The 19,467-nt window shown below is 39.7% G+C and overlaps 1 protein-coding gene across 1 annotated transcript; it reads right to left on the bottom strand.

Annotated features, from left to right (window-relative positions):
* Window positions 1–1,568: 1,568 nt before the first annotated feature.
* IL13RA1 (interleukin 13 receptor subunit alpha 1) lies at window positions 1,569–19,102 on the bottom strand. Its single transcript, XM_065846946.2, has 10 exons — window positions 18,964–19,102; window positions 15,575–15,732; window positions 13,397–13,532; window positions 11,385–11,505; window positions 8,991–9,175; window positions 8,489–8,640; window positions 7,141–7,273; window positions 6,532–6,628; window positions 5,864–5,948; window positions 1,569–4,299 (listed from the first exon to the last, which is right to left on the bottom strand). Exons 1-10 carry the CDS (start codon window positions 19,040–19,042, stop codon window positions 4,180–4,182), a joined length of 1,266 nt encoding a protein of 421 aa, XP_065703018.1. The 5' UTR covers window positions 19,043–19,102; the 3' UTR covers window positions 1,569–4,179.
* Between the last annotated feature and the right edge of the window lie 365 nt (window positions 19,103–19,467).

Raw genomic sequence — 19,467 nt, 5'->3', positions numbered from 1 at the left:
TATTTCATCAACCTAATCAACAGAGTTGGAGAAAAGAGAGAAAAAGAAAAAAACCCCAAAGTTCTCAACAACCTTTCAGGCTCTGACATGCTACAAACCTGAGGCAGAGTTTCCGGACCTGAAAGAAAGTTCCTCCCACCCAAACCCATATTTCTTTGCTGTGGTGACTGCGTGGATATAGTTACATCGAAGCGATCTCAAGTCTCCTACTTTCACCACGATTCAACACAGCTACCTCATCCAAATCAAGAGATTTTAATCTAGTTTTGCATTTGAATTTTAAGCATCATCTAGAAGCCACATTTCTACAGCTGGCAGTACTACAGAGGGGGGGTTGCTCCCATGAAACGTTTTTTTGCAAATATTGTGTAACATGAAGTATTTGAGAATCACCTCGATGAACCTTCTATAGCCCTGGTAGATTTGCTCCTCCCAGCCCCACTGTACCCGTTCCTGGACCCGAAGAGCTCAGCTGCTGCCCGGCCATGGTGCTGGGGTGAGAAGAAAGGAGGTTCCTGCAGAGCCCTGACCATGCCTGGGCTTCCATTCACCTACACCTGCTCTGCCCTGGGTGAGGGGAAAACCCTGCAGAACTGAAAGTAATTTTTTTTTAAATGAAAAATAAATCAATGTTTCCCTTCAAGGGGAAATTCTGAATACTTGAAGTGCCAATTCAGAACTAAGTGTATTGCAGTGAATGGAAATACCTAATCTGTGAATAGTTCTGCCCAGTGAGCATTGAAACACCATGGCTTACAATTCACTGTGTTCGTCTATTGACTCATTTAAAGCTATTCACCTATATCATGGCATTCCTGAATTTAAATAAATTAAAGTTCACAAAAAAACAGATTAAGTACTTATTTTTTCCCATCATGCCCAATACAGGAAACTTAAATTATTTAACATAATGTATCAAAATAGGAAAAGGTCACTTATGGGGAGTGATTAAAATAATTACTGCCACAAAAACTGTAGAATTTGAAAAGAAAAATGCAAATGGATTTTATAACTTCACAGTTTATTTGTTAATTTTGAGTGATCTGTTCACTGACCTGAAGGGAGATAAGTATGCTTTCCCCAAATCTTTCAAAGAAGCCATTGCTAATGTGTTTATTTGGCATTTAGGTCTAAGCAACTAGGTAATGGCTTTCATCAGTTTAGCAACCTGGCATTTTTAATGACTTCAGATGCTAACAAAGACATAAAATATTGGAGCTACGTTTGGTAAGGCTACAGTAACCTCAGCCAGATTCCAGTATGAGAATTTATTAACTCTCGACAGTGTTACGAAAAAACATGCCAATGTAAGAAAGTAGCATGGCATTGGGTACACAGAGGGTGAGGGGACAAGTCTTGAGCATGGTTCCCTCTCCATCTCGTTACTCTAACCAAAAACAAGGCAGCTGTAGCATTCCCCACTGATTGCATGGGCCAAGTTCTCTCTTGAAAGGGAAGAGAGCAAAGCAACACTGGGTTTTTCTTCTCTGGGTTCTGCATGCCTCAAATTTAGTTTCGCTTTTCCATCTCAGTTTATCTTCTCAACCCAAGGACGAAGTGTCATCCAATTATTTTGAAAAACATTCAGACATATTTATTCATTCTTTAAACAAACTTACAGATCAAGTAACTGCAATGAAGAACAAACAAATGATAGCAAATGGGAAATTTTAAGCTAAAAAAAACCCCTAACCATAAACAAGACACTTTTAAGATAAAAATATACTCAGACACTTTACATGCCAGAACACAGGCTCAAGAAATCCATCCATTAGGAAGTGTGTCAATTACAATTATTTGGGAGACAAAGAATTACACCAAACATTTCTATATAATGATCTAAACCATCCTCTGCATTTAAGTCCTCCTTTTGGCATAAGACCATCTGGTTTTTCCACTCCTTTGGGTTCATGAATTTGAACAAATAAGCTTTGTTTTTTTTACCATAAACACCAAAACAAAAGTCAAAAGAATTTATGGTAAAGTACCGAAGATCATCTTCCTGGATGGCTATACTGAAAGCCACAATATTGCACTGCTATGCTTACTTATCTTGAAATCATACATTTCTGTTTGTCTAGTGGTCTATGATGAGCAACATTCTAGATGAGGTAGATTTGAGAAATATTTATATTGCTGTAATGATGTAAGTGTTGCAGGGGAGAGGGAACGCAGCTGGCACAGGAATTCAGTTACCCTTTCACCCACACTATTCCTTTACCTCTGGAATATCAGATAGTGCTGCTAGCTGACTTTGTATAACCTGAGTTTTGCTTTATCTCACTGAAATACCTGAGGCTTTATTCTCATTTTGTCTCATTAACCAATTTTCTGTTGTTGTTGTTAGCCTGATTGTAAGTAGAAGATTGAAGCTAATATTGGGTCTGTTAGTTCTGCTACATTTCTACCTCAAGTTACTGGTGGTAGAAAGGAGATAAGAGACGTGGAGGAATTTGTATTTGAATGGCTCAGGGGGGATTGGTTTATTGAGGAAGAGGGAATAAGTAAGAGGGTGAAGGATGTGAATCTGTAACTAAAAATAAAGCTCTGTTAGTTCTACTTCTCACAGAACAATATGTTCCAAAAATGTAGCATTTCATTTCAGATTTTAGATTGAATAGGGTTTGAGGACATGGCTGAACTTTAAAAGGTTAATGACTATAGAGTTTGTTCTAGCAAACTTCTCAGTCTGCTTAGACTGACTATATCAATGACTAATGGGTCTGCATTTATCTTGGGGGAGCAAGAAATTCCTGAACACTGACCATAAACAGCTTGCACGGAGCCCTTTCTCCCCTGCCTCCAGCACAATCAGGGTACTGCTGTTAACACCCTTGCTGCACAGGGTAGAAACTAACGCTCCGAATTCAGAGCAATGTCACAGTTGTGCTAGAAAATACCTGTTGAGCTTTGTTGGGTAAAGCAACCTCAAAACAAAACCATAAAAAAACAAACAAGAAAATTCTTGAATTAACAATGACCAAAAAAAAAGTCATCAAGCTGCTGCAGTAAAATACAGAAGAAATTATTTTTAAAAAAAGTCAAATCAGCACCTTGTGTTAAATTGCTAAGCTCTTAGAGGGGAAGGTCAAATCACAGCCTTATCACTACAGAAAGAATAAAGCTTATCCCTTAGAAAGGGATGGTTGTCATCCCCTCTTTCCACAAATCCATCAGCTCAGCAGTAAGGATGGGTCTTGAAGTCTTTGAATTAATTCAGTTTCAGTGGTTTAGCACTTGCTAATCAATTTGACTAAAGCTCCTTAGACTCATGCACCCATCCTGGTAGTTTTGCTGAACAGATTCAGGATGACTTAGCTTCCAAAAATCAGGTGTTTTCAGGCCAATATGGCCAAAGTAGAATCACAGTCTGGTTGAGACTCAATACAGTTATGTGCCACTGCACAGCACAGGTAAAAAATTCTACTTATCATTTTAAACAAAGCAAAATTAACCCAAGAAGCCCATGAAGGCATGATGTCTGAGGATAGGCACTTGAAAGGTTAAAAAAAAATCAAGCTTTTTTTGTAAGTAGTATGAATACCAGCTGGAAAGCAGAGAGGCTTTTTCATAAACACTTTTGAAGAAAAAACAACCCTCTTCCATGGGGTTTGAGCAGGCCACAGTTGATGCACATCAACCAGAAGCATAAGATGGTCAGTCGGTAAATGCCCTCTGGAAAGGCCATCCACAAATGGTCCATGCCACTAATAGTCCATGCTCTGGCATCCTACCCGGCAGCAGTTCCATGTAGTAGCACTAACGAGCCATCTACTGTAAACACCCTCATCTCATCTGCAGCAAAACAGAGCCAAATACTTCAGGGAAGTCACAGTGCTTGCTCCAAAAAACCCTTTTACAGTCTAATGTGAGGCACAAACACAAGAGCAAATGACAAATAGCAAGGCAGAGCTGGCTGGAGCCAGAACAAGAGATACTGCAATGTAGTCAGATGAAATTTATGTACAAGCTCATCTCAAGTGATCCAAGATGAGTATTTCTAGCAGAGATGGAGGAATGGCCACTCTTAGTGATGTATCTCCTGAATATCAGAGAAATAACACTTAGAAAGGACTCAGTAAGGTGAAAGTTGGTGAATGTCTTGCAGGCCTCTTCACATCTACTTTGTCACCTGAGCAGGAATGAAAGCTTGCTCATCTTTCACTGGTAAAGCAGAGTTTATCGGTTTTCTTTTTCAGAATTAGTACACTCTGGAGTTTCTGTTAAAATTAAAGAATGAATCTCTTCTTCTTTAATAAACCTGTCAAGGGCATTCACAGAATCATCCTTTGCACAGCCCTGAAAGAGAACAACAACATTTTTAACAGCGCTTCTTCATGCGAGCATTGTTTTTTCAACCCGACAGGACAGATCCATTTCACAACATACAGCCTGTATTATGGTGAAAAAGCCACGGTAGCTGGGCAACAAATTGTGCTTTTTAGGGACATAGCTTAGGCCTGTGGTTGACAGAAGAGTTGTCCTCTCTGGAGATGAGAAAGAACTGAAGGTTGGTCCCCATTTTAAGAGTGCTTCCGACTACAGCTAATGGGCAGGAGGATGGAGAAGTGAGGATGTACATGCTTAGTGGAGTTTTCACTGAGACCCTGAGCACATAGAGAAGATCAAGATAATACTCAGAAGCAAGAACGTAGCATTACTAGGGGCAGTAACAAAACACTTCTCGAAGCATGACGAAAGCTACCATGCTTATCGTCCTTATGCTGAAATATTTATCTAAAAGGTAATAAACCAGGAAGCAAGATCCATGCTTTCCAGATAGTTCTGGTTTATTATTTGGTGAACTCAGAATACCCCTGTGGAAAATGGGAATACTGGATTTTGGACTCTGACTCCATTTACAACTGGGAGGCCACAAAAGATTTATTTTCAGACTCAGAGATTCCTGCAACTCCTTTTCAACTGAGAACATGCAATGCATGTGCAGCACCAGACAGCCAGATAGTTATTATCCTCTACAAACATTTCATAGGTGACATCAGTTTTGAGATGCCACAGTGAGTCAGAAGGTCCCTTCCATACAAGGACTGTGTTCAGAGAACGACATACTTTGTTTCATGTCCAGGTTTGATTTAAAGCTTGTCAGTGTACTTCCCCTAGGATTTTTATAAAGAGCTACTGAGTTAGATTTGTTTAGAAATAAGGGTTTCCATAATCAGTACTATGTTTATTTTTCCTGAAATCAGGGCTCATGGCAAGTCTTTCATCAACAAAAGCTTGAAGCAGCTGTAGTTAGTTCTGTTCTTATGCCAATGAGAAGCTAAATGTCCTGATTTACTTCATAGCTAACAGGTTGTGATAAATGTGAGAGTGCTAAAAGTACAAGTTGCTGGAAGTCAAATATGAATAGCTTTATTCAACATCATAAATATGAGCAATTAGCAGAGGAAGACCTAAATGTTCGGTATAAGCCGTTTTATGGAGTTGAGGGGAAAAAAAAGCCACGACCAAACCCAAACCAAACCCAAACCAAACAACAAAAAAACCACAAACCAAACAAACATGAATACCACAAAAAAACCCACCCCAACAACCAGAAAACCCAACCTCCAAACCAAGCCAAAACACATTCAAGGGACTAGCAGTCTGTGAAATAACAGAATAATGCAATTCTACTAATGTTTCTAGAAAAAAGTATATGCAATTTGAGGGAAAAATAAAATCCCTCTCAGCTTTGGGCAATTGCTTCTGTACAACTCTTATTATTATGAATTCTTAGTCTTCATATGGTATATTTATATAGAGTCGGTTTTCAGATAAACATAGGTATTAGGAAAAAGAAAACTAGAAGCTTACAGATTCCAGTTCAATAGATTAGTTCACCCAACAGCTTCTTACTAACCTGGGAATCGTCATTCTGCTCTCCAAACATGCGCTTAAGAATTTCTCTCGGGTCTGGAATTGGTGGTAGAATTAATATCTTCAGCCTTCAGAAGATGAACAAGAAAAACTTTAGATTAAAGATGTATTAATTTAAGACTCACCATTTCAATTTGATACTCGGGTGTGCCAAAGAAAATTTATGGCATCAGTTTCAACATCACTGCCCAGCGTTCATTCTCTGTAACTATAGCCCAGTTCTCATTTTTACTCCCCAAATGAAAATGGAAATATTCAAGCAGATTCTAAATAACTTTTGCTTTTGTCAAGGACAGCAGCAAAAGCAGATTTTTTTTTTTTTAATCTGGTAAAATACACTTTATACATAAGCTTAATTTTAAATGCGGACTTAATTGCTTAAAGAAAGGGGATGGAATAGCTGTAAGTATGCATAACCGATGCTACCCAGGTGAAAACAGAGCATGTAGATGAACGATAAATCTAATACTAATGACTGAGGCACAATGGTGGTGCCATTTTTGTTATGCAATGCATGTTACAGATAAAATGGATGCTATTGAAACATGCCACATCATGGACAGTTACCTGGAAAAGCGATGAATTGTAACGTAAGCCAAAGACCAATCAGAATTAGTGGGTTATAAATAAAGGGAGATGATTGTTATTTACCTTTTTAGATAAACTAGTAGAATTATCGTAGACACTGCTACTATTGCTGGAATGGCGATTATTAAAACAAAATAGAATGTAGAATCTGTCTTCTCACCTGGAAAACAAAAGTTAGAAACTTAGGGGTGTTTTGGAAGGTTTTTTAGGAATAATTACAATTAATTAACTCATTCTCTAGCTAATTCACAGGCAGAATATTCTTCAAATACACTAGCACTTTTGTAGGCGAGGACTCCTTTTTCAAAGCATATTATAATACAGATACATTTGGCAATGAAAATTATCTTTAAAAAGGAAAATAAATAAAATAAAAAAAAAAAAAAAAATAAAATAAAATCTAAAAAAAGAAAACCAGCAAGACTTGGGGCTGAAGAACTAGCAGCACTTGAAAGGTGTTGCACAGCAATCCCTTCAACATATATAGCCGTACAGGCAGTAATCGATGGCACTGCTAAAGGACTAGAACTCTCTTGCCTTCTTTTCACCTAAAATGAAATAGATACATAGGGAAGATGATCTTTGACTACTGTTCACTTAGCAGACAAAAGGTATTACATGCCTTACGATGAATAATAGAATGCAATAAATTGCAGTAACAATTGTTCTCACCAATACTCTTTTCTTCGCTCCAATCACTGTAGAGTTTGCTGCTGTAACACTCAGGCTTTGGTTTTGCTCTCACTTTGAAGATGTACTTGCTATTAGGATCAACGCTAGGAATTGATGTATAATTAGTTTCGACCTAAGGTAAAAAGAAAAGGTAATTTGGTTTGTTCAACTACCAATGTATTCTCAGTCACTTACAAGCCCATCTTCATTGTGCAGTTAATGTATTCAGAATGTTTTGATGGAAGAGCTCTTTGTGAATACTGAACTTCATAAAAAAGGACACAGTAGCATTTAACCAGCACAATCTGCCTAAATAGAGATTCCAAAGCTAAGATTTAATCTTATTCATTGCTACATGTATCACACAGCATTTGACACCAACGATTAAACTAAGTCTCTGGAACAATGCCCTTTTTCTTTTGTTGAGAAATGTTTATGAATTACACTGCCTTCCCCTGTCAGGGCAGCAAGGCTGATCCAACTTTGACCATATCAAAGTCTCCTGTGATGCCTCTACAGAGAGGCACACACACACACACACACACTGGCTGGGATTGAACTTTTATTTTTGATCCAAAACGCCGGTTTCCTGAGGAAAGTTGATACTATTCAAGTTTGCTACATTTGGGGTAGGACAAACAACTAAATATGCTCCACAGGAGAAAACCGCCATCTCACTTTTAAATTTATTACACTGTTTACCGTTCTGATCACACAGTGTTGTCAGTTTGGCTATACAGATACAGGCATGAGCACATCCAGACACTGAAGTCAATGCTTTTCACATGCACATTAAAATCATTTTATCTAAGTGCGCACAACTTTTTCCTTCACCCCATCCTCAGCCTTTTTATCCCCTTGCTTTCCTGTATAACGTTCCGTGTCCTTGTGTGCACCAGCAATTAATTTTGCTTTACGGTAATCAAGTCAGGTCATTCAAGATCAAGGCAGTCGTCTGACCAAGCACAGACCAACACCAACAGACCAAAATCCACGGAGAAGCAGATACACGCACTGCAGTGCATTTCCTGATGTGTGTTGTTTAGTTTAGTGTATACATATTAGACTGTTCTGACACATTACTGCTTTGCCATAACAAATGATGGGGCGAGGATTCAAGACTTATGTGAATTGTGCTGTATAGATATTACTATCAGAAACCTACTGTATGGGAGAAAAATCTGAAGTCCACACAACACTTCCAGCTAGTGCACCAGACCTGTTCACATGCAGATTACATGACTCTTCATTTTTAAACATCCAACACTTGAGTTATTGTGAATATCAACATGAATTATAAAAGATATATATAGGAAAAAAAAGTTAACTGTAAGTAATGAAAAATTACTTTAATTATCTGAGCGCTGTCCACATCACCATTGTGATATCCAACTTCATAAAATAAACAATTTTGTGGAAAGGTGTCTGATTCACTCCATTCTAAATATATTTCATCATCGATCTTTGACAGCTTAACCCATCTTGGTGTAGCAGGTTTTACTGAAATGCAAAATGAAAAATTCAGTTGAAAGTATATGTCACTGCTCACAAAAATTGTTCAAGTCCTGCATTGTGCCATATTACACTTATATCAGTTTAGGAAAAGAAAAAGGAAAAAGCACAAAAAAGCCAGGAAATAATAAAAACAACTAATGAACGAGAGCAAAAATTAGTGGAAAATCACCCCCTCACCCCTCAACCCCATGCCTCTCTATATAATTCTCAAATCAAAGATCAATAGAAGAAGGGAACATCTAATCATGTTGTCTCATCCACTGCATATGAGATGCAAGATTCTCAAGCACAATTTCTTTCAAAAATTATTTTTTATAAAGTGATGTTAAACTTACCAAGGGTGGTAGGATTTTTACTTGCACACACAGGCCTAATTTCTTCAGAATCATCTCTAACCAAAATACTTATGGCTGGGTAAGTATTGGTGAGTTTTGGGAAGCTAAAATTGAAAATGCATCCAAACGTTCCCTGGTGCATAGAATAGTTGCTGCACTTCTTATGGTTTTTCAAACCATCAAACCTATAGAAATAAAAATATATATTTTTTTTTAAACTTTAAAAGAACAGGACAGCAAGGAGCAAGCTTGGTTTTAAACCTCTTACAAATTCTAAAGACTAAGCTTGCATTAAAGCTGTGCTATAGCATATATAAAAGTAAAGCTGTGCTATAGCTTATATAAAAGTAAAGCTATGCAAAGTAAAAAGCTTCTCATTTACCTCAAGCTTTAGAAAGAATATTTTTCTAAAGAGTGTCAAGTAGCAGAAAGAGAAGCAGGTTTGCTTTATAACTAAGCACCAAATATAACAGCTGCTTTTAGCTTTAGTTCACATTTTCCACATGGAAAAACAATTTCAAGGAAAAAAAAGATCTGTTTTGAAAGCAAACTAATTTGGATCACTTCCTGTCAACAGAATTTCACTTCTGTGATGGAATGAGCCGACCGATCTCCTTCAGCAATGCCTCAGGTATCGCAGCTCTTACTTGAGATGGTCGAGTTTCACCTATTGCCTGTATTTGCTTTTCAAAATGTCCATGTTCACTTCCAACAACAGAGAAGCTATGACAACCTTCTTCCTTTCTTCTCTTTGTTCCCCAGGTCCCAGTGAAAATATGCTGGTAGCTCTTCCTCCCAAGAAAAGTGATTATTTATTTACATAAGAGTGATAGAGAGTAAATCAGAGCTTTACTTAGGAGCACTATAGGACTGACATTCTCCTACTTCATATCTCAATATATAGGGGCTGGGGAAGCCCCAGCTGTCTGTTCTGTTTTCAGGACAGACCCTTTTTTATCCACTCTTCCAAGCTCCCCACCCTGGGGCTGATGGAGCCAGAGGTGCTGGGAGCAGACAGCACCGTGCCCATGCACCAACCTGCTCTCTGTGCACTGGCTGCATTCCTTTCCTCTAACCTAACATTATAGTCACGTTCACTTCAGATTAAAAGGTAGCGTTTTAGAGGAAAATACGAAAGAAGAATATGAAATGCAACTAAGCAAGACGTTTTCCGGTAATTGTTCACTCATTTCTGAGAAAAAAAACAAACCCCCATCTCCCCTACATCATGGAAAATGTATCTTTCAGTCCAAAAATCAAGTGCTTTCTTAGTTTTCAGCTTGAAAAATCAAAAAGTATTTTTCTTTCTAAGCAGTATGAATTAAAACACTTTGCTGTCACTGCAACTACATCTTTCATTAAAATTAAGGGGTAAGTTGAAAATATATAGCTCTAATCTAAAGCATTATTGCAGTAAGTATCCATATACCCAGAAATTCAGATCTTCATTGCCTCATTGCTACTGTTCTTGCAATAAACAAAAAAATTCTTTGAGTAGCAATTTAGAGAGAGAACAGTCCTCCCTGCATTTAGCTAAAGCAGCATGTATTCTGCAATCTGCTGTCCAAATGCACTAAATCGAGCAGCCAGCCCGTGAGACTGACACTGGAGAGGAAGAGGAAAACATTTAGTTAGTTAGTTCAGATAAGACAGAAAGATGTTTTACAACTACTACAAGTAGGCTTTTAGAAAGAAAACTTCAATAGTTCTACAGAAGCCAATGCAATGTGGCATTTCACAAGCCCCATCGACATACAGAAGTATGCATAGATAACTGTATGCAGACCTTGCTGCCAAGATTTTGCTCACAGCTCTGTTCCTTTGCAACAAGAGTCTATTTATGGCAGTCAGTTGGCAAGCATGGATGATGATAAAAATCCATTCTCCGTAACATTCAAGATGAATCGATTATTTATGACATAGAAGATCAAAACAGAAATATTGCTAAATGTTATTAACGCTTTCATGCTGTGTTCCAGTGATTTAAGAGCTGACGCATACATTAGCGAGTGATTCTGACTTAAACAGCCCATGTTTTGAGGGCTGCAAAGAAAGCAATTATTATAACAGTCTAACTCAGTTCTTACTTCTTCCCTCTTTGAATCCCTAATTAGAAAAAATTAGAAAGCAATCGCGGTTGCTTGCAAGTGGGCTACAAAAAGCAGCCAGTGCTTCACAAAATAGTTACATCAACTTCCCAAAAAGACTCAGCAATAGCAAGCTCTTGACCCTTCAGCAGCAAAGTTTTCTGTTGGACAGGACCCAACACTAACTTGTACGCAATCCCCTGGGACCTTCCAAAGCAACAGGAAGCAAACAAGCAAAATGTATAACGTAAAATTAAAGATTAGAGCTAAAGCACGTTAGAGTTGGGAATAAAAAGTTCATACAAACCAGTAGAACAACGAATAATTGGTATCACTGCCTGCATTCTCCCCAGGACGCCATGTACAAACCATGTACTCCAGATTGTGCCAAACGCAGCCTAAGTCAACAGCAGCAGTACCTGGAATACCTGCAAGGCAAGTTGGAAATGTCTCTTTAAGATTTATTTTTCCAGCAAAGTCTTCTTCCCAATTTCCAGAAGTAAATGAACCCTTTTTACATAACTAAAACTGTCTGGAAGGCAAAGATGGGCTCTCGGCCTGGCTGTCTCAGCACAGCAAGGGATGAATTCCAGTTGTTTATCATTTGCAATAGCTGAAATCTCAGTAGAGTAACTTCTAAATGCAAACCAACCATAACAGTGAATGTCAGTTTCTGCCAGGTCTGAATGACTACTTAGAGATACCTGATGCTAAGGACAAGGTGTTGAGTCAGGAAAATATTTTGTTCTATAAAACCACAGATACTTTAAAAGAAAGTTAAAGCAACTGGCGATTATAGGGATAACACTTAGCTTTGTTACAGTTATTACAGCCATCAACATTAAAAATAGTCAGCATTTAATTATAGTTATCTTCTCCAGACACAATACTAGTTTCTCAGTATTCTGAATATGGAAATACCTGTAGATCTTAAATATGGACAAAAGCAACACTGGGTAAGCTGAATTTTTAATTGAGAGCCATATGCCTCTAGACATTCAGCTTCTTCAACATATTGAAAACCCAAATTACAGAACAAAATGCAAAATAGTACATAGCAATTGGGAATACAGACATCAGTGTACCTCCCAGGCAGAGCATCTACAGAATAGTCTTCCGTATTCAATCCCACATTTTTGTACAGTACAAGTTCTTTATACTGTATTATCATGTTACAGCATATTAGGTATTTCTTACTTGTAACAAGTAGCAACATCTCCACAAACAAAAAAAAACAGTGCGTGTTATTTTTATCAACAGTCCAGACTTATCGATGGCAAACTCCAAGCCAACTCCTACTTCCAAGCTTGCACTCTCACTGAATTAATGACTGTGGAAGAACGTAGGAAAAGGAAACTGGTTTTCTTATTCCAATAAGCATTTAAAAATATTTTGTCTACAAGCAGACTTTTAAAAGCCCCAACCTGTTTAGTATATGCTGTCCTAATGATCTGCTTCCCCAGTTTTCCAAAATATCCTTCTGACAGACATGCAGACAATTCTGATAAGGTCTCACATTCTCCTGTCCACATGCGATTTTCATCCATGTCGAGTCACAAGCCTGGGTTAGGTAGACTTTTACTACTCAAGGCAAGAGGCTCTATTTTCCTTGCCGTAACTCCCAGCATCCAGCAGAAAACAGCACGCCTTGAAGTCTGCTTCCTAACAATGTTGCTACATAGCCCTTATTTCTGGATGTCGAGAAACAACAAATATTTTTTCTCTATTCCTTTTGCTATGCACAGCGTTGCAGACCCCACACATACCTCTTGTAAAAGAGAGAACCCTACTGTAACTATTTAATTAGGCCACTTATTTATTCAATAAGTTGTTACATTTACTAGATTAATTCCTCTAATATTTACAAACGTAGGTTTATTTTAGAGACTTTTGCTTGTATAGAGGAATCATACAAAACAAACTGACAGATATTAGTCATGAAGGCTTATTACAACGTAATCTCACAAGCATGACAGGGACAAGAGGAATGAAGGGAACCACATCGTTGTGTCGGAAGAGCATTTAAATTTTACACGCTTGCCCGCAAAGTTTGAAGTGTCAGAAGACTGAAACTGTATTTAAAAGTACAGGGCATTTCAAAAAGATGGACCCAATTTGAAGTTGCCTGTGACTATGCTCAGTAGTATAACAGTTCTGTTGAGGCTCTACCAATTGAACCAGCCCTTGTGCCTGCTCTCTCCATATTTCTCTATGATATATTTCTATGATATTTTGACACAATAACAGAGAAAACAAGGCCGTATCTCCTCAGGCCAAGAAGGGCATGTCTGTTCCCGGTCTGGCTGCTGCACATGGTACCTTTTGGCAGGAGGGAGGTCTCCACCCATCGGCTGGGCTTGCTGGTGTTGTCGTACTTGCATTCACTTCTCACTTTGAAACGCATTTCCTCATTCAAGCATGTATCCGTCACACGAAAGTGACTCTTACTCCATTCCTGGGTTTAGATGTGGGGGCGAAAGAAAACCAGAATGTTTGGCATACCATATCAGACACGTGGGAATTAGTATTAATGTAAGAATACATTACGGTCCCTCCGAAAGACTGCAACTCAAAGGCAAACGAAATGAGTGTTGAACTACACTGGAAACCTCAGCATCACTTAGATTTTCTTTTTCCCCATCAGGTACACTCAGAACTCAGCAAAGGAAAACTACTTCTACTCCAGTGACCTGTAGACATGAGCAATGACCATACAGGAATAATTATAACGTGGAGGAAAACAGTTCTAGAGTAGTGTCCATGGATGAAACAAAATAAGCCTGTTTATACTACAACTATATAAACAGGAGCTTACAGATCTCACCTTTCTCTTTGTGTGTGTGTGTGCACACGAGTGTTTGACAAACAGAAGAAAGAGCGTTTGAAGACAAAACCAAAAAGCAATGAGAAGAGTTTGCTAAAGGAAAAATTTATAGAAACAAATCCACAAGTGGCTATTAAATAGAAAGACAAGTAGCCTATGAGCTTCCATTTTCAGAAAAGAGTATGTGTTTGTGTGAGAAAAAGCCTTAACCTTTTCTCATGCACTTTCTTGAGCGTCTTTTGTTTGGCTAGGGATGTGTCGTTTACTTAACTGGAAACAACATAAAAAATAATCTTTGTGATTACCAAAGGACGGTATAATCACTCTTGTGCATGCAAAAGATAGTAAATATTGGCACTAATGAGAGGGTAAGAAAATCAAACAGCTATGAGCAGACTAGGTTCTACCAGTTGTAATGCAAAAAGATTCAACAAGATGATGCACAGTCTGGTTTATTGTGGCATGTGAAACCACTATCTCACAGCTCATTCAACACCACTGACCTTAACATCTGTAAGACCCTTCTACAAACTCAGCTTGGTAACCAAGCAAACTTTCAACTTGTTGATTTGTTAATGAACCCATCAGAAGAGGGAAATAGGTTTCTGCGCAATTAATAAGTTTGACTGGCTCATCTAAAGGTCAGATGAAGTTCATTAGATAAGGTGGTGTCAAAAATGAAGTATCACCCTTTTAGCAATGTTAAGCCTTTAAATCAGCTCAGCTGTTTGCAAAACCAGGATATCCTGGAGTTGTCAGAAAGAGTAGGGTGGTCACTGTGAAGAGGCTATTGTAAACATCAAGCCATAAAATGGTAATAGGGCTCAACAACAAAGGACTGTTTCAAGAGGCATCATATAGATTTTCACCATATCTGAAATGACAGCAACACCGATTCCACAGTCAGTGCATATTCGAGGCTTCAAATTCTGACAGTTCGTAATTTTCCTCTTGGCAAAGAATAGTAAAAATATTTATCCTACAGCCCCTTCAGCATCATGGCAATGCTACTCTCAGTCCTGACCGACAAGTTGTTAATCCACACCAAGGATCACATCTGGGCTGCAAATCATCTAACACAGAATAAAAACAAAAGACCAAAACAAAGAAGTTTCACAATTTCCATTCCAGGGAACAAATATGTTCTATGTTGTATTCACAACACAACTCCTGTGGGTGACTGTATGTGTAGTATTGGGACAGGGCAAATGTGATATTAATACTTGTCATTACTTCCCAAAGATGCTATGCTGCCAAATCACAGCTACACCAAGGTTTTTTTGCACACCTCTTTCTTAAATTGATTTCAAAGTGAAGGAGATTGGCCTTTGCAAATTGCCATTCAGGTCTTAAGCATGTAGACTGCTCTGCATATATTTCAGTTTCTCTAGAAAGCTACACAAGCCAAGACCGAAACAAGTTATTTTCATGTTATTATTATTATCCTTCTGCGTTATCAGTAGCAGCTCAATTATCAGAGAGCGACAGACAGATTTTTCCGATCTGAAGATCCCACAAGCTGGTATGACTAGTTTTTGAGGTTTTGATCCCACAACAAGAATTGAAGACTGTATTAAAACTGTAGATATATATGTTTCTATGCTTATACACAGACAGGTTTATCACAATAAGACACAGGGGCACAGCAGAGTTTAAAGAGGCAATGCACTTACTCTTTTGTCCTGAGGGATCTCATCAATCACAATGTCGCTGGAATACTCCAGGTCGCAGTTACTGCTTACGTTCTCTGGGGGGTTCCACGTCCAGTTCAGGGTGCAGATTTGGATAAATGAGTAGCCCAGGTTAGATGGAGGTGGAAGAACTTTTGCTCCTAAAAGAAATAAGAAATTATCAGTATAACAGTCCTGTTGCTCTACGTTTTACCATTAGTAATATTGACAGATTTTTAATTCTCCAACAGAAAAGAATAGAAATGATTTCTCAACTTCATCAGCTCATATTTATGATCAGATAAGCTACTACCCACTAAATTGTTTCTACTCTTTTGCTATCTCAGTCCATTAATGATCTAAATAATTATAAGAAACACAAAAAACTTTTAAATGTAACTTTAAAGTAATCACAGTATGTAATAATCTAGTGGCTGTGGTAATGAAACTTATGCTCACAAAGAGGAGACTCATTTTCCAGGTACTTTCTGCTGCGAGTTTGCATCACACACACTGAATCTTTAGTAAACGTAGTATATACGTTTTGTGGAGCAATTAACACTTCATTCTACCCCAAAGTTATCCATTAATGCAGTTTTAGACAGAAAACTTTAAAAAGACAAGTGATTACATCTTGCAAGCAACAGCTGTATGTTACAACCACAATTTAGCCCAATGCGAGCAAAACCGAGAATGTTAAGAAACAACGAAGAAACCACAACGCTTTTTCAATTACTCACCTATTAAACTTTTAATGGTATGCTCTGGCACGGTGAGCAAAACCAGTGTGGGCAAATAGTAATTTACTGCTGGCATACTTCAGCAGCACATTTTTTCACCTCTCCAAAAGCAAGATAGAAGCAGAAGAGCCATGACTCAGAGATAGTTGTTGGGATAAGTCCATTTGCGCATTGACCCTTCCGTACTCTTGTGCACTGAGTCACAGGCTACTCAATACCCGGTCACACAGCTTGAAGGTTGTATTAGATCACAAAGAAGGGAAATATGGCAGAAAATAGAAAACTGACAGGAAAAAATAAAGTATGCGTCAGACTCCAGTTCTATAAAAAATTAAGAACTGGGAATTCCCTGAGAAAATGAAAGAATATTTAGTTGGTTTTTTTTTAAGAGCTACTGAAATGGGTACTATTAGAAGGTATTAAATAAGAGACCAAATGAGATTGCTTCTCAAGTATCACCACTGAGGCACCACCACCTGTTCATGTATGGAAAGCACCCTTGTTACAAAGTAGCTTTCCGAGCACTTCAAACTGACATCAACTAGTGCTGCAGGTCTTGCTCATTCCAGGAAACCAGGTTCGACCTGCCCCAACATTCGGGGAAGCACATAGGGAAGGGGCAGAACAATTCCCTCAAAATCGGTTCTCCCATGGAGGTCACAGTGCAGCCTCATTGCCTTCAGCTAGCACAGGGAGGAGAGCAGATGGAAACGCAAACCAGCTTCTTTCCACAAGAGTTCAGCTCAAAGCATCTGTAACACAACTGTCCTACATTTGCCAAGAACCAGAGCTGCCAAAGCTTGACGAAAACTCAAACTCCTGGAGGATTCTCGGACCTCTGCATAGTTAAAGGACAGGCAATGGTAGCAACCAAACATGATTACCATCTCTGTGTCCGTGTCTATGTGCAGATAACATATGCTTGCACAGAAAATTAGAATTATTACTAAGATTTACTGTTTTAGTCTGAATATGCTTAGCTTTTTTAATATTTAAAACTTTGGGGAATTTTCTTTGTTCAGTTTTACAGCTGACCTGAGGAGCAGAGAAATTTCTGTTCTTACAAAAATACAGTCTCCTCTGAGACAAGTGAACCTAGCCAGAACATCTTTGCCTAGTACCTTTTCCACCAACAAAAACATATGTTTAGGAACAGCGTCGAGGCGTTAAGTTTGCAAACACTGAGTCCTTTGGATCATGTAAAAAAAAAAGAAATATATTTATTTAACAAAACGACATAGCTCCGAGCATTCTGTGTTTTCATGATCACTCTTCTAATTACCTCCAAAAAGCCACAAACTGTTAAAGAAAGAGTCTCATCCTTGATTGCTGTTCTGAAGTTCTATAGATTTCCTTTTAACACGTTTTATTAGAAGTAATTATGCTAAAGCTTGCAGATTTCTAACCACACAAAGTAAGAACTGGGTTTAGAAATAAATGAATTATTTGTATTAGCGTAGAAAATTTAAGTCTAATAGGTTTTATATTAATCTACACAATTCTAAAGCTTGTGCTTTAATGCTGCATTCAGCTGAAGATTTTCTCTTCTTCATAGGTTTGGCCAGTCTCATACTTTTGCTGTATAAAATATACACAGTTTAATACTTTTCTTATTAAAATCTCATCATGAGATAATTGAGCAGAACAACTCAAATACCAATTATGAACCACAGCAAAGACATTATTTCACTCTTGAAAACCAAAACCACATTGATGCTTCTAAGAAAATAAAAGTGCAGCAGGAACCAGGATAGCTGAGGCAATCCTGCATAGAAAATATTTTATTTCTAAAAGCCATAATGTCAAAACATCAAGTATTGTAAAAGTGTTGCAACACTTTCATTTGTATTTTGTCCTCCTGTATTTTTTTAAGGTTGGTGTCATAGTTATAAACCGAATTGTAGCCAGCTGAAAAAATAACAAGCCTCTAACGGCTGCAATTCTATTTTTGCATAACATTAACTAAACCAGCGTTTATAAGGCTTCTAGCCCCACCTATAAAACCCTCCGAGACACACGCACCTCTTTCTTGCAGCTAAACGTTCGTGCTTCCAAAAGCAGGGAAACTAAAAGTAACGGCAAATGTAACGTTGTAAAGTACAGAGCAAGGGAAATTGAAGCCCAGAGCCCCCGCAATCAGCAAACCCGCTCCCGCAGCGGGACCGGCGGTGCCTTTGCCTCATTTCCAGGAATCTGCCGCAAGACACGCACAGAGAGAAACGCGGTGGGCTTCTGCTTCGGTTTTTAAGGCACGGACAGTCCCGGGAACCGAAGACAGAGCTTAAAAGGTTTCTGCCAACCCTGTCAAACGCTGCCTTCCAGAGTGAGAAATGCAGATTTTTTAAAAGCATCCCCGTTCCTCTGCCCGGGAAGAGGCAGGGCGCACTGCCGGCATTGCTCTTGCACACAGCTGACGCGCTTCGGGCATTTCTACTACAAAAAGAAAGCATTTCACTTAAACACACGAGCGTACCCGCACCGAGCGGGCGGCGCGGCTGCCGGACCCACGCCCGGAAAGGTCCCCGCGGCGGCTCCCCCGCGGGTGTCCCGGCTCTCGCTCCGCCGCCGGCACGAGCGCTCGGCAGAGCCCGGGAGCGGAGCGGGGAGAGCCCGGCAGCCCACCGGTGGTCCCGCTCCCCTTCCCGCTCCTACCTGCCGCTGTCCCCGCGGTGACCACCCAGCAGACGGCGAGCAGAAGCCAGCACGGCAGCGACGCTCCGGGACGATCCATGGCTCCGGCCGTCCCAGCGCGGCCCCTCGCTCCCACTTCCCGTCGCGGGGGCTGGGCCAGACGGGAAGAGCCGCGGCGCGGCCCGCCCAGGTAACCCGAGCCGAGCGGGGAGCGGCGGGCGGGGGCAGCGGTCCGCCCCGCTACCTGGGCAGGGCCGCCCCGCAGTCCTGCCCGGGGCTGGGCTCCCGGCCCCTGCCACCGCTGGCACAGCTGGCCCACGGATGCCCACTACAGCGGGACTGGGTTGCGTCTCTGTTGCGAGGGGAGCTCCCTACGACACCCCCCGGCCCCCCTCCCTTCCGTGCGTTGTCCACCCCTTGTGTCATCCCATGTGTTGCCTTCCTTCCGGCCTCTGCTGGCCATCGCTGCCTCCCGCACCCACACTTTGCTTCCCCACGGAGCCTTCTGTGTCTCCCAGGGATCCT

Source organism: Patagioenas fasciata, chromosome 11, assembly GCF_037038585.1.
Source record: "Patagioenas fasciata isolate bPatFas1 chromosome 11, bPatFas1.hap1, whole genome shotgun sequence".
Classification (NCBI taxonomy): domain Eukaryota; kingdom Metazoa; phylum Chordata; class Aves; order Columbiformes; family Columbidae; genus Patagioenas; species Patagioenas fasciata.
This window is presented reverse-complemented; position numbering and strand designations above follow the sequence as displayed.

Coding starts and splice junctions, on each gene's coding strand:
- IL13RA1 (XM_065846946.2), bottom strand. CDS start 19,042: ATGGATCGTCCCGGAGCGTCGCTGCCGTGCTGGCTTCTGCTCGCCGTC. Junction 6,629..7,140: donor GAGCGAAGAAAAGAGTATTG/GTGAGAACAATT, acceptor TTTGTTTTCCAG/GTGAGAAGACAGATTCTACA. Junction 5,949..6,531: donor CTACTAGTTTATCTAAAAAG/GTAAATAACAAT, acceptor CATCTTCTGAAG/GCTGAAGATATTAATTCTAC.